At 39.3% G+C, this 26,116-nt stretch overlaps 1 protein-coding gene and 1 pseudogene across 2 annotated transcripts in view; both read right to left on the bottom strand.

Moving 5' to 3' along the window:
* The window catches only part of LOC107745767 (IQ motif and SEC7 domain-containing protein 2-like), a 76,779-nt gene extending 71,308 nt beyond the window's left edge, over positions 1–5,471 (bottom strand). The window contains exon 1 of one of the 2 annotated variants that reach the window (XM_016559742.1): positions 4,406–5,471. In XM_016559742.1, coding sequence (XP_016415228.1) covers positions 4,406–4,899 — 494 coding nt within the window. In that variant the 5' untranslated portion in view covers positions 4,900–5,471. The remainder of the gene's footprint in view (positions 1–4,405) is intronic. The other variant, XM_016559738.1, reaches the window with a different exon arrangement.
* Positions 5,472–17,914: 12,443 nt separating this feature from the next.
* Positions 17,915–26,116, bottom strand: part of LOC107745821 (membrane-associated guanylate kinase, WW and PDZ domain-containing protein 2-like) — a 41,534-nt pseudogene continuing 33,332 nt past the window's right edge.

The following is a 26,116-nucleotide window of genomic DNA, read 5'->3' as shown; positions in this document are numbered from 1 at the left end:
CCTTCAGCTCGGATCCACTGTTTCTCATCTTTCTCTTGAAAATATCCCATATATTCCATATGGGGTTCAGGTCAGGCATGTTGGCTGGCCAATCAAGCACAGTAATATCATGGTCAGCAAACCACTTGGAAGTGGTTTTGGCACTGTGGGCAGGTGCTAAGTCCTGCTGGAAAAGGAAATCAGCATCTCCATAAAGCTTGTCAGCAGATGGAAGCATAAAGTGCTCCAAAATCTCCTGGCAGACCGCTGCATTGACTTGACTTGATAAAGCACAAGGACCAATACCAGCAGACGCCACGGCACCCCAAATAATCACTGACTTCGGAAACTTCACACTGGACTTCAAGCAGCTTGTTTCCTGAAGACGTCTGAGCGTGGTGACTCTTGATGACTGACTCCAGCTTCAGTCCACTCCTTGTGAAGTTCTCCCAAGTGTTTGAAACGGCTTTGTTTGACAGTAATCTCAAGCTTGAGGTCATCCCTGTTGCTTGTGCACCTTTTCCTTCCCAATTTCTTCCTTCCAGTCAACTTTGCATTTAATATGCTTTGATACAGCACTCTGTGAACAGCCACCCCATTCAGTAATGACCTTCTGTGACTTACCATCTTTGTGGAGGGTGTCAATTATTGTTTTCTGGACCATTGCCAAGTCAGCTGTCTTCCCCATTATTTTGGTTTCAAAAAAACAAAAGATACCTCGATTTATACCGTAGGGATGGTCATTTAATGACACTCAAATGTAAATATTCTAATATTTTGAGATACTGGATTTTTGACTTTTAAGAGCTGTAAGTTCTAATCATCAAAATTAAAACAAAAAAAACTTTTGAAATGTTTTACTTTACATGTAATGAATCTAGAATATATGAAAGTTTCATTTTTTGAAATAAGTTGCACAAAAAAAAAAAAAATAACTTATGATATTCAAATTTTTTGAGATGCACCTGTACATAATAGACTATCAATGGAAATCCATTGGATAAAACTGACATGGGCTTTCTTAAACCAAGTGCTAACCAGGCAAGTTCCCAGTGATAATCAGAATACATCTAATTTTAATATACAGTTATGTCGAGCAGGACTTTGAACTAAAGAGATTTCACAGTGGCAGAGCTACCCAGCACAACACCACAGAAACCAACCGAACCAAGTTTTAACCTTAGAAATATGCAAATAAGAGCAATAATCCAGGGTTTACACGTGTTAAATATTATTGTTAGCAATGACTCCGGGTTAATAATATTGAAAAGGTCACGTAACACCTTCTGTTATGTTGCGGAGTAGACTGACAAACCATTGGTTTTTGGCACCAGTTCATGGCAAAACACCCTCTCCATTTAAACTAAATTAAATTAGGTTAACATTAATTAAGACTTTGATAACTAATAAAACAGACTGTCCTACAAAGCAGCAGGTGTCGGGTTTGCCTGACACGCGGGCTCCTCCATAGACATTCAATTATTCAATCATAATTGCATAAACTCTATCAGTCAGTCCTCCAACACCCAGTGTATTACTCAGACTCACGTCTACGACAGTAATTGCCACCTTCAATGGACAAATGTAATTAACACCGGCCATGCTAATTATTCTGAGAAACAATCCCACCTCAACAGCTCCCCCACAGCAGTAGTTACACTTGTTCGTTAGCCGAAAGCATTACACCAGAGAGAGTGCAAGATTGTGATCACTCAAGTTGGGTCATTTGGATTCGCAGGCATCTGTCTGATGGGACAGGAACAGCTACACAGATCTAGAGCTCACATGAAAAGGTGATGCTGTAAACGACCCTTGTGGGTGAAAAGAGAAAAGGCGACCCTAAAGAAAATGGCAAATGACATGTTGGTGTGCCATCTGCTCAACACCAAGGGAGGGCTGGTGAGGGGGTGAACGAGGGATTGGAAAATTTGGCAATAGTGTAAAGGGAAAGAAAGAATAAAAAAGGATGGGTATGGCTGAAGTGTATTCAAAATCTGTCAAATGATGGCTAACTGTCCAAAAAAAAAAAAAAACCACTGTAAAACACTCAAATCTATCAGTAAAACAATCCATCTCCCCTCAGTGTCATGCGACTTTTCATTGTTTCAGGTAAAGCTGATGGCAAGCGAAAGCTAGCAGCCCTAAAGGTGTAAAGTCAACATGTCCACATCAACCAGATGCTGTTTACGTGACTGCTAGGGAGTACACGCATTTATCATGTGAATCATCGGATGACACAGGAGATGACACCAAGGCAGAGGTGCTGAATCTACTTTTATCTTCATGTTATTTTATTTCTTTTTTAATAAAAGCAGCTATGGGAGCTGTTAAGTTTCTAAATGCGTTTGTAATATTTTTCACAACATATACTCGTTTAAGTACGCTATCTGCCCTCAAGGAAAAGAAGAAATAAGCCTCAGATGAGAAAGCAAGCACTCAATTTATCTCCGCAAACAGAGGGCATTCAGGTTTCTCTCCATCGGAAAGGAGAGCAAGAGAAACAAATATAAGAGGTGTGCATATTGGAGAAACAAAACAGAAAGTGAGCAACACAAAAAGGGTGCAGTGTATTCTGCAGCCTCTTTCGCTCTCTCTCTTTTTCTGACTCTATGCTTCGCTCTCCCACACAAGTTGATCCACAATCTGACTCCGCGCTGAATTAATCACAACCTCTCCTACACAGTGGCCCGGTCACACATACAAAACGAATCTCCACCCCACACTAGCCACCTGCCTCAAAAACTACAGGAGATGCTGTTCTGCAGTGCTCAACACTGACCCAATCCACCGAATGTTAATCTCCACACACTCGAGCACGCATCTGTATGCATCGTGCGCTGTGATGAGGCCGGTTAAAGTGCACACTTACAGGCAAGAGCGATCAGAGGTGCAATGGAGAGGTCGATTCCTCAGCAATGCAGGGAGGGAGACAAACAACTTAACTGTCAGCAGCACAAGGAGTGGCCCACTACACTTCTGTACCATCCCTCTCTCTCTCTGGATTTGTATGGAGTGTGTTGACGCAGCACATGCCGGGAATGATATTGACAGTCTTGAGGCTACTGACAGCTCACTGTGGAAATGTTTTCAGAGATTTCATTTTAAAACCATAAAATATAATCAATAGCATCAGTTTAAAGGGACAGTTCAGCCAAAAATGAATGGCATGCCAAATCAAAAGGTTTGTGCACCATTCACAAATGAATTGATGACTTTTTAAATTGCAATTCAAATCCAAAATGAGTTTGAAAAAGCAATTCATTTCAAAATGAGGTAGTAAAAAGGATAAAGAACAGCAATTCAAACGTAACTTGAATGCAAGGAGGTAGAATTCAAATGAATTGAAATGCAAAGCCTATGACTGTAACTTAAGTAAAAAACAAAGACAAACTTTGAATGTCTATTAGAAAAGGCCTACATAGATAGATAGACAGACAGATAGATCTACTGATTGTCTACTTACAATCGCTTTTTTTTTCTTAATCTCCAGAAAACGTCACCGGCATAGTCCAATCTCTTTCGATATCACAAAAGTCATTACATTTGTGACAGATTTAGCATGCTAATTCAATCCCAGTTTCCCATGACATTAGCCTGTCACTCTGCCAAAGGCCCAGCAGCACGAGTCTGTCCAGATAAGAGTCGGTCCGCTTATGTAATGCTCAGGCTCAATGGCACAGCCAGCTGCCTGTCCGATGGCCTGGAAACAGTCCTATTGTGACCGAGTGTTGCACTCAATTTCAGGTTTGTAAGACAGAAGGTGAGTGAACAGCAGAGATACCCTCTGAAAAGTGCTTTCTTTTTTTTTGGTTCCTGACTTATAAAGTCATTAGTTCTGCACCAATATTACTAGTGTAAATGTAAATGCTGTTAAAAAAAACTAGTGAATGATGTAAAAACTCAAACGGTGTACAAATATTCATAAGTATGTGTATTGTGTAGTTCAAATCTTCATCCAGTGTCAGTCAATATTGCAGTGCACACAGTTGTTTACTCCTACTTTCTTTAAAGGATAGTTCACTCAAATTCTGTCAGCATCTACACTACACACCCTCATGTTATTCCAATCCTGTATGACTTTCTTCTGTGGGACACAAAAGATATTTTGAAGAACGTTTCAACTGTCCATACAATGAAACTCAATGGGGTCCAAAGAACACTAGAACTTAGAAACAAAATATATATATGACAGTGACAGAATTTTCATTCTTAAGTGAACTGCTCCTTTCAAATATATTAATTACAATAAACTGTGGTCTATTTAGAGCACACGCACCAACATACAGTCTTAAAAACCGTTTTTGCATGCAAACACACACTCTCTTGATTGACAGTTTTCCAAACAGCCAGCATGGGGGCTGTGGAAACTGTTTTCTACAGTAGATCCTCAGCTATGCAGTAAAAGAGCCCTCAGGCTTGTACTTACTGTCTCTGCAGAGAGCTTCCCAAACTGGTAGCGGTGCCGTCTCGTTCCCAGTCTCGGTTCCTATCTTGCTCCGTGGCATTGGCTCCAGCTGACAGGCTTTGGCCAAGCCTCATGTGAGTGTTGGCATTGACACGACGGTCCCGTGGTGGCACGGGTGGTGGCACGGGTGGTGGTGGGGGCGGGGGAGCCGGAGCCGGGATGGGTATCGGGATGGGCCCGCTGTTGCGAGTCTGATAAGCGTAGACTTTGGTGGAGGTTGCAGCGTTGGAAGTGGGTGGCTGGACGGGAGGAGGAGGTGGGGGTGGGTAGGGCTGTCGGTCCAACCTCAGGTCTTTGTTCTCCTGGCTGAGCCGGTCCAGCTGCACTTCAAGCTCCTCAATGCGCCGCCGTTGAGTTTCTAGAAGCTTCTGTTGGCTCTCGATGATGTTGTTAAGCTCCAGCAGGTACTCCACTGCCCGGTTAGGACTTTCCGGGCTGCCCTGCCCAGCATCCATGCTGATGGACACCTGCGTGACAGTCACCGTCTGCCGGGACAAGCTTCTGTGATCACCCCGTAAGAGGAAGCTCTCCCCCCCCCACGTGGAGCGGGTGGGGGGGAGAGATGGAAATGTGTTGGCGTTAGAGTTGGGTAACCAGGCTAAAATAGTCAGTGGTTTTAATCTGAGATACCCTCAAAGTTAAATTCAGTTTTGGAAGTCACAGTACTGGAAAGGGATGAAGAAATTCCATATTGGGAATTTGTATTCACATTCAAAGGATGATGATAATGTTAATTTGTTTGTTGGTTTACGATGGGTGTGAGCATGTGTATGTGTGCATTGCTACCAAGGAATCGTGGAGTTGAGATCAAAGCCAGTCTGCAGAAATGAACTTCATCAGTCATTCAGCCAGATGTTACTCATTTGGTAATAAAAATGAACAAAAAAATAATTTGATAGAGTCACAGGACATTCCAAGCACCTCAAGTCCAAGGTAAGGATGCGACACAAAAAGCCAAGTCAGCGAATATCCTTTACACAGGAAGGAAAGCCGATTTCCTTTTCGCCCATTTCTCTGGTGTGCATTCTCTTCCGTTTCTCTTTCAAATGTGGAGTTGAAGCACTGCAGCTGTTTTCTGGCCATCTATTCATGACTCATATTCCAGACTGAAGTGTTTGGGAGACATTTTCGTCAGGAGTCATTCTATTCCAGAGGCGATTGTGATGGAAAACAAACACATGTGTGTGAGAGAGAGAGAGAGAGAGAGAGAGAGAGAGAGGGGGACCAAAGTTCTTCTGATAAATCCACTGCAATTCTAAATTGGCTTCTGGGAAGTGTGCGCATGTCTTTCAGAACAACCCAGTTTCCCCCTTCTCTCTTCTTTGCACCTTCATTACAAAACCAAGATCTCTTCATTCAAGCCATGAATATAGCTTATCATTATGCAACTTAAGATGGAATAAAATTTCCCACGCATGATGCATTTCAACTCATTGCAAAGTCCGTTCAACGCAATATTTGGTTATTTCATAACACACTATTTCTTTGCACCTTCATTCCATTATTTCTAACCCTAATTTCACTTCAGTGTAAAATAATCACATCTATCATTAATGTTTCATGCACGCATTTGTCGTTCACTCGCGAGCGGTTTCACACTTATTGCCCAGACGGTCCTTGAAGACAATCGCGCATCTCCAGCGCGTACAGCTGCGCGATGAGGCGATGTGTAGAACGCGTCCCAAAGCGATGGCATCGAAGTCGATTACATCTCCAAATTAGACATTCCAACGCAAAAAAAAAAATCGGGGATTTTTATGAGTTTTAAACGAACAAATGATTATTGGTCTTCTGTTGCGGTTGCTCGCAACGCGTTCCTCCCCATCAACTAAATTTCGAGAGGAAATACAATTCTTGCAGCAGGATGTCCACTGCCTGTCGAGTTTTATGTCGCTTTGTGTAATCAGCGCAAAGGCGCTCCGGTCCCGAAACAGCTGAGACGCGCAGTACAGCGTCCGCGTGCTCGTCCACACAGTGTCAAACCGATGCGCGCGAGATCATTAAATAACACCCATGCTGATGGAGCACAGCTGTCACTATAATTTTTAAGACAATTTATGGAGACTGCGTTGCATGACAACTAATTAAACTACCCAATACGGTTGTGTCTCCCAGTATGTGACAGATGTCATAGATGCCAGTGACTAAAGATATTCGTTCATGAATGAACTGCTCACATGTTGAACGGGCATGCATTCCCTTCTGATGCTCCCTGGACAGCCCTGCACCTGGCGCCCCTCGTCGCCATTCGGTTTCACCGCAGTGTCCACATGAGTCTCGATCGCTAGTTTCGCAGCATGTCGATGATGCCCAGCGCCTCTCGCCGTGGTAAAGTGTGATGCAGGGGTTAAATTCATTTGAGTGAGTCAGAGAGAATATCTTTTTTTCTTTTCAATCGAAGCTCTGACGTTAGTCCGAGCGTGTAGCGCTAGAGGAACATGCCAGAGAAACGGTGTCCTTGTGGTCGGCCATTTTGGAACGCGGTAACATTCATTTCGACTGGCGAGTGGCTTCTTGCGCTGAGCCAAAATGAGTGCAGTTTCTCAGTGTGGTGCATTTAATCTGCAGAAAAAACAAGCCAGCATAGATTTACACATTGAGGCAATGTTGCACATTCAGTTCAGTCCAAATTTACATTTCAGTCAGCAACAGGTAGCCTACATTAAAAAAAAAACAGGCTTTGAATGGTTAATGTGAGCGTAAAATGATGACAGTGCCTAATATGAATATTTTATTTGGTGTTATAATTTTCACTGCAGCAAAAACCGCGACAAGTAAGCTAGCTTTCAGCTTTTACATCAATTTTAGGACGTTCCATGTGCTGAAACACTCTCATGCTCTCACTGCGTTCAGCACCCACATTTAACCATCCATTTTTTTCTTACTTCCTTCCACCCACATGTCCTGCACTCTCTTTCAGCTTAACTGTGTGTGAGTGAAAGGGATGTGCTAAGCACATGCAGGAAAAGGAGACCACTATGTTGTGGTTTACTTTATCATTAGGGCTTAATTTATCTATTTTAATAGCAATAAGAATGCAGTGATGCCACGTTAAGGGTATAATTATGCTTCTGTCAACAGTTTCTCAATTGAATCCACCAATACAATGCAGTGTGACATGCATAAACTCATGCTAGCTGTGTTGTACAACCTAGCGTGTGTCTCAATCAACTCCCTAGTTCAGTAGTCAAGCGAGGCAGACATTTCAAAGACTGTTCCACTGTCAAAGTCAATCCAGTGATAAATTCCCACAAAAAAACTAGTAAACATGATTCTCAAAAATGCTGTTTAGGTAGGCAGCTCACTGGTTTTTGAAGCCACTCTGCTGACTTCTGGGTCCAGGATTAATCTTTACCCATGGCATTCTGCGTCACTGGTTCACCAGCTCATTCTATGCCCTCTTCTTAAAGTTAATGGAAAACGTGCTTGTGTGAGAGTCTGCGCTCTGCACGGGTGAATTGGGCACGCTTCGCTCATATAGAGCATACTGATATCCACTGTTTATGTAAGAGGTGCATGCAGAGGAGAAAAGAATTGCAGAGGGGGAAAAAAACGATGGATGGAGAGAAATCCATTTAATTTCTTACACTCCCACACAGAATCCTTAATTATTCAACTGCATAATTCTCTGTGCATTTTGATTCATCTTCATTGTAAATTTATCTGTCTATCCAAATGCAATCTTGAATGTAGTTTCACCCTCTTTTTCGGTATTCCTTTTCTTTTCATCCCCTTACATCCTTCATTCCTGTTTTTCATCTCTCTTGCGCTCTTTTATGTCTCTGACACCAGTCATAAAAAGACAGTTGGAGAACATTGTGAAGATCTGAGCTTCAAAACTACTGTCATGTTTTCAACCCTCCCCATCTCTTCCTCTCTCTCCCCACAGGGCAACCACGGCGTTTGTGCTCTCACACTGAGCTTTCTATTCCCTCTTAAATGCTTGGAACACTTCCTATTCTTTAACTATTCATTCACAAGAAGCAGCATGTTATATAAGGAGCTTCATCAACATGTCAAATCGGTTTTACAGTTGATCTGATATTTGCTTTGCAGAGCTGTGGTGGCTTTATGTGGTCTGGTCCAATTGTTGTCTCATTCTGACAGTGACATTAGCGCTTAGATAGCAGTGGCCGCGCTCCATTAAACAAAGGGCAGGAGGGAGGATTCGACATGGAACAATAGTTGGTTTGTAACACTAATGAAGTCACATTCCAACATGTGCCGCAATTTTATCTTTTGTGCTTACAGAACTGAAGGCTATCATTAACGTCTGGATGGAAAGAGATGAGAGAACGAGTGTGTGTTTTCTTCAAGGTTGATGGCATCATATCGTACAGCACTTCACTAGACAAACCTGAGCTGTGACGTTATTAAACAGGGAAAACATCCATTTTACACTTTTACAAATCCTTCAAAATGAGAATAGGCACTGGTAGAACACCTACTGTAATATAATAAAGTTTCATTGATGAACAAAATATTAGCTAAATGGAAAAAAATGTCATTTTGTCAGAATAACCAGCAAATTGTGAGACATTAATGAAAGACACTTTTTAGATCCAGACAGAAATTATATCTGCCTTCCTCAATATACCTGATCAACAGCCTAGCATGCTATCATGATATCTTATTCAAGATAATCAGTAACGAGCTTGGCTGCATACGAATATGCATACTTAGTAGGTGAAAACAGTAAAAAAAAAAGTCTGAATTCACAGTATTCATAAAACAGTAAGCAAAAAGTACACAGACTGCTGTGACTTCCAGTGAGATTCTGAAGTGCAAATCGAATAGACATTTCATGCTATCCCATGAGGCCACAGGAGAGGAGCTCTGAAAAGCAGTGAAGAAATACAACTGACGCTGTAGGTCATATGACAATGACAACATGACGGATCCAAAATTACTATATACAACATACTTTTTAAAGGCCGCAAAGCACTTGTACAGTACAAAATAAGTACCTACAGTACTCAGAAAGTATGCGATTTTGGATGCAGCCCATTAACCAGTAAGCGCTATGCTAATTTTGTAGGCTAAGCTGTTAGCGTGCTAAATAAAGAACGAACTAATAAAATAAGGAAAATGACATTCTTAATTTGACCATTTTATCTATGAAATTTAAAAGATGTTTGTTATGATTAAGACTGAAAATGTATTTCTAATCAGGCACTGAATAAAGCATGCTAACCAGCCAACTCCTGAAAATTGTAAATTGCAAATGGAAATAGGACATGAATTTACAATGGACTACAAAAACATTCTCATTTCTTAGGGTCCACCACCTGCCACTGACACACATACAATATCCAGGCTAACTGCATAATGCGCAACGTATCAGAGACGCTGTAATATACAGCCCTTGTGTACATGCACTTATCGCCGATTATACTTCATATGTGAGTGACACAAACCCTCCTCGTCTCATCTGAAGCAGCCTGTAGCTTGCTGATTAAAAAGGTCAACATGACATTTCCCTGGTGCTCAACATCCAGCCCCCTTCTGCTTCCCGGAGCAGCACACATGCACGCCCCAGCAACTTGTCGGTTTTTCAGGCGTATGTTACATGCGCTCTAAAAATAAAGATGTCGTGATCTATCAGATGCATATTATTGACTCTTGTCAGCTGATACATGTTTAAATCAAGGGATAAAAAAAAATCTGCTTCTCAAAAATGACCAAATTCTCAATGTTATCTGAGTTTTCCCATATGCTGGGGCAAAATAGAGGGTGGAAGGATGAGGCACAGCAGCCCGTTCGCCCTCCCGTTTCATAGTTAACATGGTGTAGGGCATGGTGTATAATTAGTGAGAGCAATTAGAATAGAGAGAGAGAGAGAAGCCTTCTACTGTTATTCCCACAGGCCTGCTCGCACTCTGAAGTGACAAGTGTGATAATCATATTTTCAAATGTATTTTGATGAATGCTAGTATGTGCTTTTGGAACAAGACTCAGTAGAGAGAGGGAAAAAAATAACAAATTTGTTCCAACTCATGCAGTTGCATGAGTACTGAACCTTTTATCATGTAAATTTGTATTGTGAATTAATGAACACAAGTTTTTTTTTTTTTTCAAAACCTGGTGTGGTACCTAGATGTTTAGCATTTTTACAACAACATAAGTAGTTAATGTATCCTTCAGGGACTAGACCACTTTAGTATGTATACTCAATGAGTTAAGAAAAAATATCCAAGATGGTGGAGGACAGAAACGCAGAATATAAATACAGTTTATGTATATTTTACTTAACATACTAATAAAAATAGTTCAGTCAAATTAAAATGCATTATTTGTACTGTATGATGTATGAAGTTTTTGTGCGTATAAAGTGATGTTGTTAGCTTAGCAACATGTGCCAATACCAAACTGTGGGCTAGTGGAGAGCTGTGTTTTTCATGTAAGGAGCACTATTTGTAACAAAAAAAGTTTGTCATTAAGAGTTGCTGTCTGTGTAGTGTGTTCCAAATCTGATTTTAATTTGTTAGGATGTTGTCTGAGGGGTTGTTTACACATAACACAGAGCTTTTCCTGTTGCTTTTCTATGTAAACGTGCTAGCTGGATGTGTTTAACCATTGTGTTTGAATCTTTTGCATCATCTTACAAATGGCACAGCGTTCTAAAAACAAATTAAAATGAGTTCAACTGCAAAAAACTGCCCGTCATTTTGTGTTTTTAAATGCACAAAAGTGCATTCTACATGACTCAACCCTTAGGGGCCGTTCACACAGAAACATTTTTGCATGGCGTTGAAAAAAAAAAATGGCACTCAACTTAAAATCAGTTAAACTGTTTAAAAATGTATCGCAAGACCTTGCGTGTTTTTTAAAATTCCACTGCCATGCATCATGCATTTCATGGATTTAAACGTGAAAACTGTACGAGGAGCCCCTTAGAATGTACTATATTTTAATATGTACAGTAGACACATGGTGAGGTACAGATCTTATGTGTCTGTGTATTGTAGGACCAAATGTTGTGTGATATTGAGAGATCAGTTTGATATTTTTCTTCAGTAGATGGTGAATATGTAGGATGCTGGATCTTGTATGTGTAGGAGTTTATTCCCAAGTGGTTCAGTAATGTGTGCGAGTACTCGCCTGTTGAAATGCAGAGCCTTGAAATTCCAAGGGCACACGCTTCCTAGATGATTAGCGTGGTTCACGCTAGCAATCGCCAACAAAAAGCTTGACAGGTTTTTTCAGAGATGGTACTTTCCATAGCAATTTAAAAGAAAATGTACTGCAGATTAATGAGTCAAACAGACATGTTGGAACACCGTTGAGAATTTAAAGAAAATTATTGGGAACATGGCATTAAAATCTAATTATCATCAGTAACCATATCTAATGATACTAATATATATTGCTGCTTAGAAAGGGAGATTTCAGAATTTTTCAGTGAAAATCGAATCTGTATTTTTATCCTTTTTTAAAGTATCACTATTAGCTTAGCAACATGCTAGCAAACCAAACCCAACTAAAATCAACTGTGGCCTATGTAGCTCACTAGGCTTTGGAACCAGGCTATAGAGAGTGGAAATGAGCAAACACATTTTTTCCCCCGTTTTATTCAGTTTATTTCTGTAACTGCATGTCATTATTCATAATTCAAAACTCCCTGTTGATGCATTCAAAAACAATACAGTATCTTCACACATATCAAGAGCAACAATTAAAAACCTGTACATCTGTGTTCAAGGTGTCCCCTCACGGACTGCTATTTACACACTCCGCATCTTCCCTGCAGAGGACGCCACTAAAATAACGGCTACTCGAGGTCTCGCTTCAGACCCGGCAGGTAAAAATCTGCAACACACTGCTGCCTGCTTCCTCATTCTCTATACTTGAGAGTCCTGTCTACGCTAAGTCAAAATGAAGGAGAGGACTCTTATGCTATAAAGGAAGTACAACCTTTACACAGGAGCTGAAAGAATAATTTTTTAGCCCCATCTGAACACTTGAAACTGTTTTAAATGCATTCCGCTGGCTTGCGAGTGGTGACCGTCATATGCACTGAATGGGGGAAAGCAAAACAGTGACTGCAGCCAGCCAGTTGGAGAATCAGTACCAATGGAGATTAAGAGATCATAAGAATTCAGACCGGGCGGCTGCCTCAGAGAGGTTCTCTACTGGTGCAGCGGTTACTTCCTTTATATGACAGAATGTCCTCTGCTTTCATTATCGTGGGCCAAGCTGTCTGGCACACAGGGGTGTCAAAAGCATTGAGAAATTATGCTGAAGTATGGTTTACAGTATCTAGTAAAAAACTTTCTTGAGTGGAAGTACAAAAGTTTGCACATGTAATTGTACTTAGTATTTAAAAGTAAATTTCTTAGCTCTAGAAATAGACGAGGCATGAAAGCGAGATGAAATCACAAGACAGTGGAGATTTTCTCATTTAAGTAAGTTTGTGGTACAAACAGTGCAGAACAACTCGTTTAATCATAATTGCCTCAATGTTCTGGCAATAAGACTCTTAAGACACACAATTTAGAATTAGAATTTTTTTTAAACCAGCCTTAAATTTTGACATTGTTAAATTAATTGTTAAAGGGGACACTGAATGCAGCCAGTTTGTTATGGGCTGTCTGAGTCTGAAGCTGTGTCATCCAGCGAGCTATTTCAATTTGAGGCCGGTTTCTATTAGATAGCTAGCTATCTGAGCTATTCATTTTTCAAAAACGCTTTCGAAAACTGATTCGGGCTGACTAGCAAAACAAACTTGTAGCCAATCAGCAGGAAGGGCGTGTCTACACATGATGCGGAGGAGAGAGCGTTCAGTGCACAGGATTGACATTAGCCGAGCCAAGCGACAGAAAGATAGAGATGGCGGATAAAAAACAAAAGAGGAAAACGTCTGCGGAACAAAAGAAGGCTTAAGGCAATAAGGCAAGAAGTAGGACCCGTGTAAATATCGGATCAGCTTTCCAGCGCTGGAGAGAACTCAAGGAGCGGAAGGCCTGCGATCGGACTCCAAGGTTGCTTTGTTTCTTCTCGACAGGTGAGTTAAGTTGATTTTTACATTTAATTACCATAGTAACACCCATCACTTTCACTTATTGATGACATCATACCCTCGGCCGGCAGGCATAGCAGATTCCGCCATCGTCGCTGTCAGGGTTGTGTAAATACGTGAGGGGCGGAGTTATCAAAATAGGGGCGAGGTCAAAAAAGCTGTTATAGGAGCAACAGCCATGTGGGCAGCGCTGTGTCATATGCCATAGCTGTGCACAAGCTGTTTATCACAGCTCCAGACTTATTTGTTCATTAATGACGTCATCAGCGACTAGTCGACTTCGACTCGACTTTCATCACATGAAAGTCGACTTCAAAAAATCAGAAGTCGTTCAACCCCTAGTGTAGACACAGTGTAACATTGGTTTTGCTTTGTTTCACAGAACTAATCGTTGCCTGGGTTGCGTACGTATGTGTGGGGCGGAGCTATCAAAATAGGGGCGAGACCCTTTTGGGGTAGGGGTGTGTTTGTTTTGGTGATTTCAAATGTCAACATTGGCTACCAGAAATCGCTTACCCCACCTTTAAGACCACCTCCGAGCCATATACAGAGTCCAAGGCAGCAATTCACACGTCTTGTGTCGATACGCCCCACGGAAGAGATGGGTGGGGTGAGCAGTAGCTCATTATCACTTAGAGAAATGCACCGAAACGAGTCGCTGTGAACGGACCTGTTTTTGATAAGGTAAAAAATGTGTTGTTTTACACAACCATTGAAGAATGTTACAGACATTTCATGAAGACCCTAAAGAATCATACCAACTTGTGGAATATAGGCATCCAATATCCCCTTTATAATAAGCCTAAATTGATGATATAGATGTTTGACATGTGAGTATAGTTGTTAATAGCAGTGTTATTTTGGAATTATTTTTTATCCTTAATTATTATTTATTGTATAATTTATATTTATTTCAGTTTTAGTTTTAGTAATTTTAGTACATAGACTTATTTTATTTCAGTTAGTTTCCAAGGCAATATAAAAAATTTAATTTTGTTCAAGTTTAAATTTTTCCTCTATTATTTTTTTGTTTATTTCAGTTAATAAAAACATTTTTTAAACAGTTTTAGTTAATAACAACACTGGTTTATAAACTGATCACCAACTGTTTTCTCCCTTCAGTCGTATTAGTCTTCAACAATGCATATATAATATAAATAATACATTTTACACAACACATTTCAACTTTCAGGTTTTTGTCATGATGGCCAGTGAAATAATGTACTTTTTAAAGAATTAAATTGTACAGAGTAATAAAAAAATATGATTTTTCTTACAAATGTAATTCTGTAAATATTCAGTTTTAATTAATACATATAGTAATGAAGTACAATCGCTCAAGTACTTTACACCCCTGCTGCCTCCTATCCTATATTTCTAGAATATAGATATAAAACATGCCCTTTTCTTTCCTCTTTACAAATAAAATTGTTCTTGTTCTGTACAATGGCTGACTCCTTACAAGGCCAATATAGCAAATTCAAGTTGAAAATTCAAAGCTGAAACACTCCGTTTGTGTTTTGACATTTTAAAAGCGTCAAACTCAGAGGGCCAAACGCCCATCTGGATTTCTCTCGGTAGAGGGAAAGAGTATGACATCATTGATTAGCATTTAAATGGCACATTTGCACTGATAGGAACCTTGCAGACATTATAATAAAAAACATTGCATCATTGAATTCATATATCGGTTGGCTCAGAGTATGGCTCGTCCTTGAGACTGTATACATCTCTGACTACTGAACATCTACGGGTCTAAACTGTCTCCAGTACAAGGAAACCTATATGGGGCGGGACAAATGTTCAGTGGGCATGCTAATTGTTATTTTTGTGGACTACATACTTCAGTCTTTTTGTCTCTAAATCTTGCTTTTAATATGTTGTTGAAGACGTCATGAAGAGGAATATAAAAGAGGGCCACAGTGGGCACTAGGGGGCAATCAAGCTGTCAGATCAGATTCCACATTTTGAATAATTTGAAACCGGCAAGATGTTCTATAAAACATTGTCTGTGGAATACAGTATCATGCCATGGGGACATTTGATTTCATTGTAAGGGCCAGTGCTTTTAAAACTAGTATACTCACTACAGACATGCAAGATTGAATTCTAAGAATAATTTTATATATCAAGCTTCTCGTCAAGCCAGTGGGCACCTCGGTTTAAAATGCTGCATGTGTCTCAGGATAACTCGACAGTGCTGTATATTTCTGAAATGTGAGACGTTGGGCCAATCGAGAATACAGTTTACAAAAAAAAATTTAAAAAAAAGAATGTACAATAAGCTTGTTTTGTCATAAGACCTGCTACAGTAAGGGAAATGCTACAGATTTAATGTTTTGGAAAACAAACTAAATCTTCCCCTTCACAAAAATAAACCCAAACTAAACATTTAGAAGGCTCATCCCAGTTTCTGTACAGCACGTGCTGATGCCCATGGGATAATCGTACAAAGTCAACAACAATACCCAGGCTGGTTGAGGATTCTGAGAGCAGTGAACTTCAGATGACACCTCAGATGTACAGCTGAACGCTGTGTAATAGTCGTGTAAAAGCCCTGATTTAAAGTGTTAACACTTAAGATCGTTGTATCACTTTTCCGAATTGCAAATTGCTAAATGCTTGCAAGGCTGCGTATGGCAACAGAACTCGCACATGATCTTCTATGTAAGCATTTGTTGATATGTTACAGCACAGTAAAGATCTCCAGTGATAAATTAAAACACATTGGATTCTATTTTTAAAATCTGCAGGATAAAATTCTGACTTATAATACTGTTCTTTAGAATATTGAAATTCATATAAATCTACTTGATAAAATGCTATAGGCTAGTATTAAAAAAAATCAAATGTATGTATATAGGGATGCATTTCATTCTAATTAATTTTATCACAGGTGATTTTACTGTGCATATTTCTATCACTCAGCTTTCCGATGAGCTTGCCTAGAGCTTTGCTTGGTATGACACAGAACAGAACGAGATAGCACTTATTGCTCAGACAGTTCTGAGGTAAAGATCAATGCATAAGCTGGTGGTACAGCATGTCTGATTATCATCGGATCTCCTTTAAATTTTCGGTTTTGATTCACCAACCTGCCTGTGTATTTTAACAGTACACAAAAATTACGAATCTCATATCTTAGGTAGAAAAATCCTACCGCAATTTTTGATCAGTAAGTCTTACAAAATGCATAGAAGACCTGTATCAAAATGCCCTTTTTTCTTCTTCTTGGTTTCTTTTGTTTTTCTTTTTGTCTCCTGAAATGAAGATTCCGCATGATGCTCGATGCTGATTGGTGGAGGGCTTGGGAATGAGGACCGAACAAGCCTTCGTTTTCTCATTATCGCGATTTTTCAGAAATGTCAAGGGCAATGAAATGGGTCTGAAATATTGAATCGGAAAGCATACAAACGCAAAAATCAAGTATCACAATGGGAAAAAATTTAAACTTTGGGTCCTGATTTTGAGCTTGAGGAAAGTCTATGTCTCGTATAAAGGAATATCGCATGAGGCACTTGTAATGGCTCTCTTTCACTTTGACTCACTTAGCTGAAGTTTAGCAGAGCGTGTGCAGAATACTTCCCCCAAATCGTGAACCAAGTCTTGCAAAGATGTTAAAGAGGCAGAACAGTATTGTGTTGCACACATTCTACTACGCTACGTATTATGTTCTTTTAGTTGTATTTGTTTCTTTTTTGGTAAACACTGGCTAAAGAAGCAGAAGGCACCTGGAGAGGTTTGATACGGCTCACTGGCCTTATAATAAAACTTTAGTTCTGTTTTCTTCCTTCCCCCCTTTCTACAGCAAGACCACTGCACACACAGCAGGGGAGGGGTTACAGTCCAGTCACAAACAGCAAGCAGCTAATAAAATCTCTTAAATCACTTAGTCCTGCTCCTGAAGATCTGTTTTCGATCTAGTTTACTTTCAGATATGTAGCTCTTCAGGGGCACGGCTCAGCAGCCTTAAATAAATCTTCCTTTTTATAATAGAATTTTTGCTGCATTCTTAAGAAAATACATAGAAAAGATGCAAAATAAAAAATGATAGGAAAAACAGACACATGCTATGAAGGACACCATGAATCATAGACGCATACTAACTGACCTTGCAGCTACTATCATGCTAGCCACACAGTAATGGCAGCATTTGCTCATTTTCTCTCCTTGGCCATTGGATGGCGATAAAATCAAGTGTTGATCGGCCTGGATGAAAGACCTATGCGGTATCTGAATGATTCCAATACCACAATTCTAGTATTATATAGATATGGATTTGAGACAGAAAAGGGACGGATGGGATGGTGGTAGTGTATCGAAAACCACAGATATAGAGATAGAGCAGGAGAGGTGTGTGTGAGAGAGAAAGTTAAAGAGATAGTTTACCCCCCCCAAAAAAGTACAAATCTGTCATCATTTAGTAATACTCAATACGTTCCAAACCTGTATGACTATTTTCTTCCAAGAAACACAAAAGGAGAAATTTTGAAGAAAAGGATGCAAAAGCATCATTAAAGGATCATGAAAGTGAATCTCAATCATAAAATTGGTTCATTTGGCTTAAGAACTAAATTACATTAAAATGTTATTAAAAGTCAATATGATATGTGATAGTATTGTGTGAAGAACAGATCACGATCTCAGTTGTTTGGCACAGTCCACCCAAAAAAGAAAATGTTGTCATCATTTTTGGGTGGACTATCCTTTTAAAGTGCAATCACATTGGCGCAATTTTGCAAACAAAAATGGTCTATTGTAAATTGTTAATAGTGTAGCTTTGTATGAACTACAGCTCACACAAAATTCACTTTAACACCAAGCAGGTTTTTGTTGGTAAACGTAGCAAATTCACATGACCAACTGAAGTCATTGCGAAATTCACATTGGGAAATCTTTCAGTCTTACATGAAATTCCAGATGGTGTGGATTCCTATTAAAATAATGAAAATAGCAAAAATTTTAAAAAATAGCTGAACAATGGTAAATAAGACAGCACCTTTATTCACTAAAATCTAGCTCTCTTTGCAATGTTCATGACATTTCATGAGAGAAGTAGCAAAGATTCATAAATAAATCCTTTTTTTAATCACTTGATCAGAGTCACAAAAATTGACTTAAGAAGACTTGGAATATAGTATACAAGTTGTATAAAGCATTTTTGGTGCTTTTGCATCTTTTTTTAATCTTAAAAGCTTCAGTACCCATTCATTCATGTGAAAAAGTGCAACTACTACAATTCTTATAAATAAATTCTTATAAATAGTCATACTGAATTGGAACGTCATGAGGTTGAGATTTTAGGTGAACTATCCCTTTAAAGAGATAGCATTAGGACCACAGTCCTCCCTTATTCTGGCTCAGCCTTTTCCCCTCTAAAACCTGAGAGAGTTTGTGAGGGCTGGGGACTAGCCAGGGTCCCGGGGCTGTTGTCGGAGATCCAGGAGCCTGTAGAGGGCTGATGGCATCCAGGGGCCACTGAGTCCCCGAGAATGCGATGCTGGCTGCAGACACACTGACTTCAGAGAAGCTGTGAGCCGATTCTGCACTCGACCCATCATCGTCATTGTCCAAAGGCATGAGGAAGGAGAAAGGTGTGTGCTGTGTGACCTCCGTTGTGCTGGTTCTATTGTGATCACTCTTTTCTCTTCTGACACTTCCTCTCTTTCTCTCGGTGTGTTGGGAGACCATTCTCTCTCTCTGAACTAACATCCTTCACTTTTCCTCTTCTCTCTCCAACGCTATTACTTTTTTGCCTTCCTCGTCGTTGTTCCTCTTCTCCCTTCCTTCCCCTCCGTGTGTTGACCTCATCCTCTTCTCTCCGTGGCCCCTCTCGGCTCCTCAGTGTGCCGGGTAAACTCCGTGAACGCATCTGTTGCTCTCTCCTTCTTCCTGCCGACCGGGAGCTACCAGCCATACTACCATCCTCCGCCCAGCCCCACTTGCTTTCCTCCGTTCCTCTTCCTCTGCTCCTTCCCCCTGATTCCCTCCTTTCCTTCCCCCTCCTCTCTCTCCTCTCTTGTCCACTGTCATCCACCCATCTGCTGCTCCTCAAAGGAGAGCGATCCACTGTAGCCATACGTGGCTCTTTGGAAAAGAGGGAGGAGGGGGAAACGGCTCAAGCTTCAAGGTCTGAGGAGGAGAAAGAGACAGCTGAATGATAAAACATTATCTAAAAAAAAACTACAAAACAAGGTGTCAGATAAGGGTTGGATGATGGAGAAGTGGGTGGATGAATGAGGGCACAACCGTGTGATGTACTAATAACTGTTCAGATCAGTAAGGGGTTATTCCCTGAAATCTCAGCCTCAGTAAAGGTCTGTGATGGAGGCGGTGGGCGAGAAATGTGTTTGCTGCTTTTCTGAGTGCTTGACTAAACTACATTGTCAGTGAAACAATGGCATTAGTGTTACATATATATATATATATATATATATATATAAAAGCAGAATGTTGAAGGGAGTATGACAACTGTGAGATCTCGAAGTGAACATTAAGAAAGACAAAATGACAACCAACAGGAACGAGGAACTGTTACCAACCGCATATTTTCTGTCCGGCCGATGACATAGAAGCAAGGCTCGCCCTGCTTCGAGTTAGTCATACAAAGAGATAAGCTGGAAAGCTCCACTGGACGAGAGTTCAAGAGAGAGAAAGAGAGCGAAAGTATGAAGTAGTGAAAGACAGCAAGAGAAAGAATTAAATAAAGAGAAAAAAAACAAAGCAGAGTTGCAAAAAGTACAGGTAAGAAGCTTTAGTCTGACCATGGAGGGCACCAAAGGATGGAGCTTATATCCTGAATGCTTTTGGAAAAGCCCTGAATGTCTGTCATAACCTTGTTTTTCCACTAAGTTTTCATGGGAGGATGTATCATTACAACATATGAGCTCCAAATATCCTCTTACCCGCCCATGGCCCTGACTAGAAAAATCTGATATACAGATATAAACCTGGTAACTTTCAGAGGAAAGCAGAACTTTTGTAAAAATATTTCCAGGCATCTGTCGACCATTACTCATATCAAAACCTACATTTCTCAAACCCTCTATTCCTATCCATTACTCTGTCTCCCCTCACCATAATCTGGAACGTATCCATTGCCTTTCTTCAGTATAAGGTGTATCCGGGCTCCTCCCTTTCGGATCTGCTCCACGGCCTGGCTGTGTGTCATTCCAGATGTGTTGTCTCCGTTAATCTCCACGAGCTGATCACTCACCTGCAATATGAGTCAGCAAAACCCTCTGTGACTCAGCGTAATGTCAACAACAGAATCTAATCCCAGCATGCCTCAGCATAATCTTCACAACATGACTCAGTACTGCTCCTAGTCACACTTTCAAACATCCCTAACAGAATTAAGTGAAATGTTGTATTCACTGGTGTCCCAATAAAATGAACTTAATGCATGTGTTATAGTTTGTGTATGTGTGTAAACTAACCTGTATTTTCTGACTGCGTGAGGCTGGTCCACCCTCCATCAGACCGAGCACATACAGACCCATGTTATACTCGCTTCCACCTCGCAAACTAAAACCAAACCCTGTTGGCCCCCTCTCAAGATCAACGCTATAATACTGGGAATCCTGTCGAGAGAGAAAGACATTTTCATAAGCAACTTTATGTGGTGTAGGGTATGAAATACTGATAAATTGCAGATAACATGCTACACTCATGCAGCTTATAGGACCTCGTATATTAAATAGTAATTATAATAATAATATGATCACACTGTAGGAGCATTTAAAATAAACAATGTGTTCAAAAATGGTGGCCAGTTACAGAGATGCACTTTCCCTACACATCTGTGTGAATTTGAACCTAAAGTTTTGAGGTTGATAGTAAAAAAAAGTCTATGGAACAAAATGATTCCACAACCCATTTAAATATATATGTGCATTTCTGTATGAATGTATGTAGTCTCACCTTTTGCTTGGCACGATGCCCTTTTCTTAACCGACTCTCAGCATCAAAGTCAGGGTACTCAGGCAGATTATTGTCTGAAAAAAACAAACAACAAAAAAAACAAAAAAAAAACACTTATTTAGTGTCTTTACACGAGCACCCTCTTGTGGAAACTGTTGAAAATACACCAAAAGGTCTAGCGGAAAGAATATAATAAATAAAATATAACATAAAAAGTAACATGGAAAGAATATAATAAATAAAATATAACATAAAAAGTAACATGAATAAAAAATATTTAATTGATTTAATTATTTATTAATTACTACATAAATGTTAATGAATAAATTGTTAATTAATAAATAATATTATTAATAATAAACTTTATTTACAGAAAGTTTCTCAAGGCACTTTACAAAACAAATACCAAAATGTAAGATATACACAATAAAAACAAATATTTATGCATTTACACAACAACCATTCAAACGTTTTGAAAGAAATTAATACTTTAATTCAGCATGGATGCAGTAAATTAATCAAAAATGACAGTGAAGAGTTTTACATTTATATATCAAATAAATGCTGTTTATCTTTCGAGCTCTCTATTCATCAAAGAATCCTGAAAAAATTTATCTGCATATGTATATGCATATTTTAATCAAATTAAGCAGCACAGCTGTTTTCAACATTGAATTTCAAAAATAATTTCTAAAGGATCATGTGACACTGAAGGCTGGCGTAATGGCTGCTGAAAATACAGCTTTGCCATCACAGGAATAAACGTCATTTTAAAATTTTTAATATGTTAAAATAAAAACAGTAATTTTAAATTGTAATACTGCACAATATTATCATTTTTATTGTATTTTTGATCAAATAATTGCAGCTTTGATGAGCATAAGCGATTTCTTTCAAAGACATTAAAAATCTTACCAACCCCAAACTTTTGAACGGTAGTGTACACACAATATAATTTTAAAAGTGAAATTAAGAGCATAGTACGAGTGCGGTGTGCTTACTAGTATGAGAGCGTGGTATAATGGTGAGTCTGAGTGTGTTGCCGGCTCTACGCAGTATCTGTGTGAGGTCTCTGTGAGGCAGCGTCACCACTGATCTGCCCTCCACGGCCTCCAGCTGATCCCCCGGCTGGATCTGACCACTGCGTGCTGCTGGGCTCCCCCGTCGCACCGTCACAAACCGGTGAGACACTAGAGACGAGGCTAAAGAGAAAAAAGAGACAGAAAGAAAGAGAGATATTCAACCTCTCTTCCATGCAAATAAAACTAAATTCGTTCTACTTTATAATGGGTCACTTAATATTTTTTTTCCATTTGGTAATGCATGATAAAAGGGGCCCATTTCTAAATGGACTGCATGAATCACTGAATCAAAAGATGGTTATACAGCTGAGAGAACACTGAACAAACTCCTCACTTTCATGTTTACATAACCATGGGACATTCTGGACCACAGAAGTTCTGTGACCTTACTGCCAATCCTAGAGACAGCCACGTGACGATTCATTTCATTACTGAATTGATTATGTGCAAAGTTATGCAAATCTCAAAGCTTCAGCAGTTACATTACAGCACAACTCACAGTCCACGCTGAAGCTCTTAAAAGAAACAGTTCACCCAAAAATCTCAATCAGTTTTGAAAGTCATAAGGATGAGCAAATTATTACTTTATTTTTATTTTTTTGGAGTGAACTATTTCTTCCCACTCAAAAATGAACATTTTGACTTTCATTTCAGAACAATTACGTCATGTTTAATCTGTTCCTCACACAAAACGACCACATTACTAAAAAAAAAAAAGTTCCATAGAAAAGAAAAATTTAAATAACATGAGGGCGAGTAAATAGTGACAAAGTTTTTATTTTTTTTGATGAACTGTCTCTTTAAACACTGAATATTGAGTGTTCTGAATTCCATAGGAAAGAATGATTGAAATCCATATCTACCAAGACATAACTATGACTCACACCTCTACATGAAAAGAATACATTGTGTGTGCCATTGTTCATTTAAAAGTTTATTTTGACATGTTCTCCATCACACTAGAGGGAAAAAACCATTGTTCCACACATTTTCACATTTCACAAAGGAGTTTCCAAAGCAAAAATCCTCTCAGAAAGAACAAACCTGCTATAACTCACTAGAATAAACTGTTCCACATAGTTACAAGGTGAAGCCATCTTGACATAGAAATCCTATGCATCAATCATGTTTATTGTACACCTGTTTGTTTAATTATCGTCTTCTCCTCAGTGTGTCCTAAGTTTCACTGTTGTTGTCCTTTGATGGGTCTGTACTCACCCTGTGTAGCCTATTGTTTGCCAAAGACGCTTTGAGTATGATGTGTTTTGTTCCACTCCAACCTCGTCTGTCCACATTATTCAGCCTTTCACTCTTGGCCAAACAAGAGGTTGGTTGCCAAGATTGTAATCTCAAAGACCTGCGTACAATTACCCTGAGCGCTTGCCATCATGTTACACAGAGACAGTCAATTAAAGAAAGAAGAGAGAGACATAAAACATCAGACAGCAGACTGAAATACTGCTCTGTTGCCTTAAGCATTCTGCTCCATATACATCTTTGTTGGGTGATGGTTCTGCAATGATGTGAGAATGAAAGGCACATAAACACACCAAATTTAGACCGACATGCAAGTTTTCATAAAAGAGAAACAAGACCACCCCCCACCCCCCCAAAAAAAGAAAGAGGCTAAAAGGACACGATTAAGAATAGAAGAAGAGAGAAGCATGTTTTTCCACAGACAAGAGCTGTTATTTATCAAACATGAGCAGAACAAATTTTCCTTAAATTACTTAAATGATTTCTGAATGATCATGTGACACTGAAGACTCAGAACGCAGAAAATTCAGCGTTGCCACTTGGGAATAAATTAAACATTTTTTTTTAATTGTATTAATATTTCACAATATTAGTATTTTTAATATATGTTTGATCAAATTAATATAGCCTTTGGTGGGCACAGCTCACAGTTTTATTTGTCAACATTTCCTAATCTAATGGCTCCTCAGCTCCTGTGGCATATCGTTTAGCAGGGAAGCTACAGAGACATTCCCAAACACACTTAGCACTGCCACTGGACAGTATTGGCCAGTGAATTGACCTGTTTGTATTGATTGTGCACTTGTGTGGGGAAAGCGCCAACAGTGCAGAACATGTAAAAACAACAACAGGCCTGAAATAGTTCATGTTAGCCCTTTAAATGGTCCCATATGCAATCTAGGTCAAAGGTGATAGCTTAGAGCACCTTTTCAAGTGTACAGGCTTGAAGCTGTATGTACAAACCTTTTGTACTTCAACATACAGTATGTCAACTGGGATTCTATGCATTTCAGCCTCCCACTTTGTTGAGGGAACTGCAGAACCACAAAGGTGCACAAGCTCTGATTGTATATTAATAGGAAATGAATGACACAAACAAAGGAATAGTGTTTCCCTGACGCAGTGGGCAGCAGATCTGAATAAACATACTGTATCAGCATGTCATAAAAGAAAAAAACATATGTTAGAAATGCTCTCCTAATTTACACTCTGCTGTGTCTTTCAAGCATAAGCCAAGAAACACTTCCTCACGACATGAAAGCCCTTTTTAGATCTATACAAAAAGTCCTGAAGCTTCCTCAACTGTAAGTCTGAGAACACCTCTATGATCTTACCGAGCTCTTGGATTAACATAACAGGACTGCATAACTTACAAACTAGTTTAACCAGCACTTCAGTTCAACTACTAACAGAGTATCTGATCTGTATGCACTTTCCTAAGAACTTCAGAGAGAAATCACTACATATGACAAGATCAAACATACAGGAGACAGAGGAACAAGCTACACAGAAACCTTTTCATGTACAATATGTGTGATGTGGTGTTTAATATTGGAAATGAAATGGAAATGTACCCCATTTTTAAGATGGAAATCCACCGTATCAAATTTTTAAATGCATGTTCAAATTTCCCCCTTTCATTTTTCTACAAGTGGTAGAAAAATTCAGCTAATTCTGTTTCTGATCACAGTAACAGATCCACAAAGTGGAAAATGAGAATATTGGTTGGCTGAATAAATTGTGATCTTTTGTTTAATGAAATAATCCTGTGTGTGTAGAGAATCAGTAAAGCCCAGGTGAGAGTGTGTTCAGTGTTATGTGAAGTGTGTTGTGCTGGACGAGAATGTTCTCCCACATACCACATTGTTAAGTGCTGCCAATTATTACCAAACCTACATTATTCATGAGTCTATTATTCATAAAACATTAATGCATTATTCATAGTGTGTAAAACATCTTTGTTAATGAGCATATTGTTCTATGGGTTATTTATAGAAATGGACACGGAGCAAACACATTCAAACTGTTATTGTGTTTATAGGGAGGATGCATTTAATAAACATGGTACAGAGGGTTTATGTAATTTCATGAAAGTCTCCCTCATGAAATCAGAGATAAAAATATAAATAACAGGGATGAATAGAGCGGTACAGCTGTTTCTGACCCAGCTGTCTGAAAGAAAGAGAAATGCTCTTTGGGATTTGTAGTTACTGAACATCAGAGTATTTTGGCTTCATAAAGGTATATGGTGTTTGTTACATAACTGTTATCAAACACTTCCCATAATCCTAGAAATCCACATTATTATGAATGACACAGAGAAAGACATGCATGCTTTCTAAAGGAAATATCTCAGGAAAGATCCACTTTCTATAGAAAAAAATTTATATA

This window comes from Sinocyclocheilus rhinocerous, unplaced genomic scaffold, assembly GCF_001515625.1.
Source record: "Sinocyclocheilus rhinocerous isolate Xijiao unplaced genomic scaffold, SAMN03320098_v1.1 scaffold558, whole genome shotgun sequence".
NCBI classification, from domain to species: domain Eukaryota; kingdom Metazoa; phylum Chordata; class Actinopteri; order Cypriniformes; family Cyprinidae; genus Sinocyclocheilus; species Sinocyclocheilus rhinocerous.
Note: the sequence above shows the minus strand (reverse complement) of the source record. Positions and strands in the feature narration are given on the sequence as shown.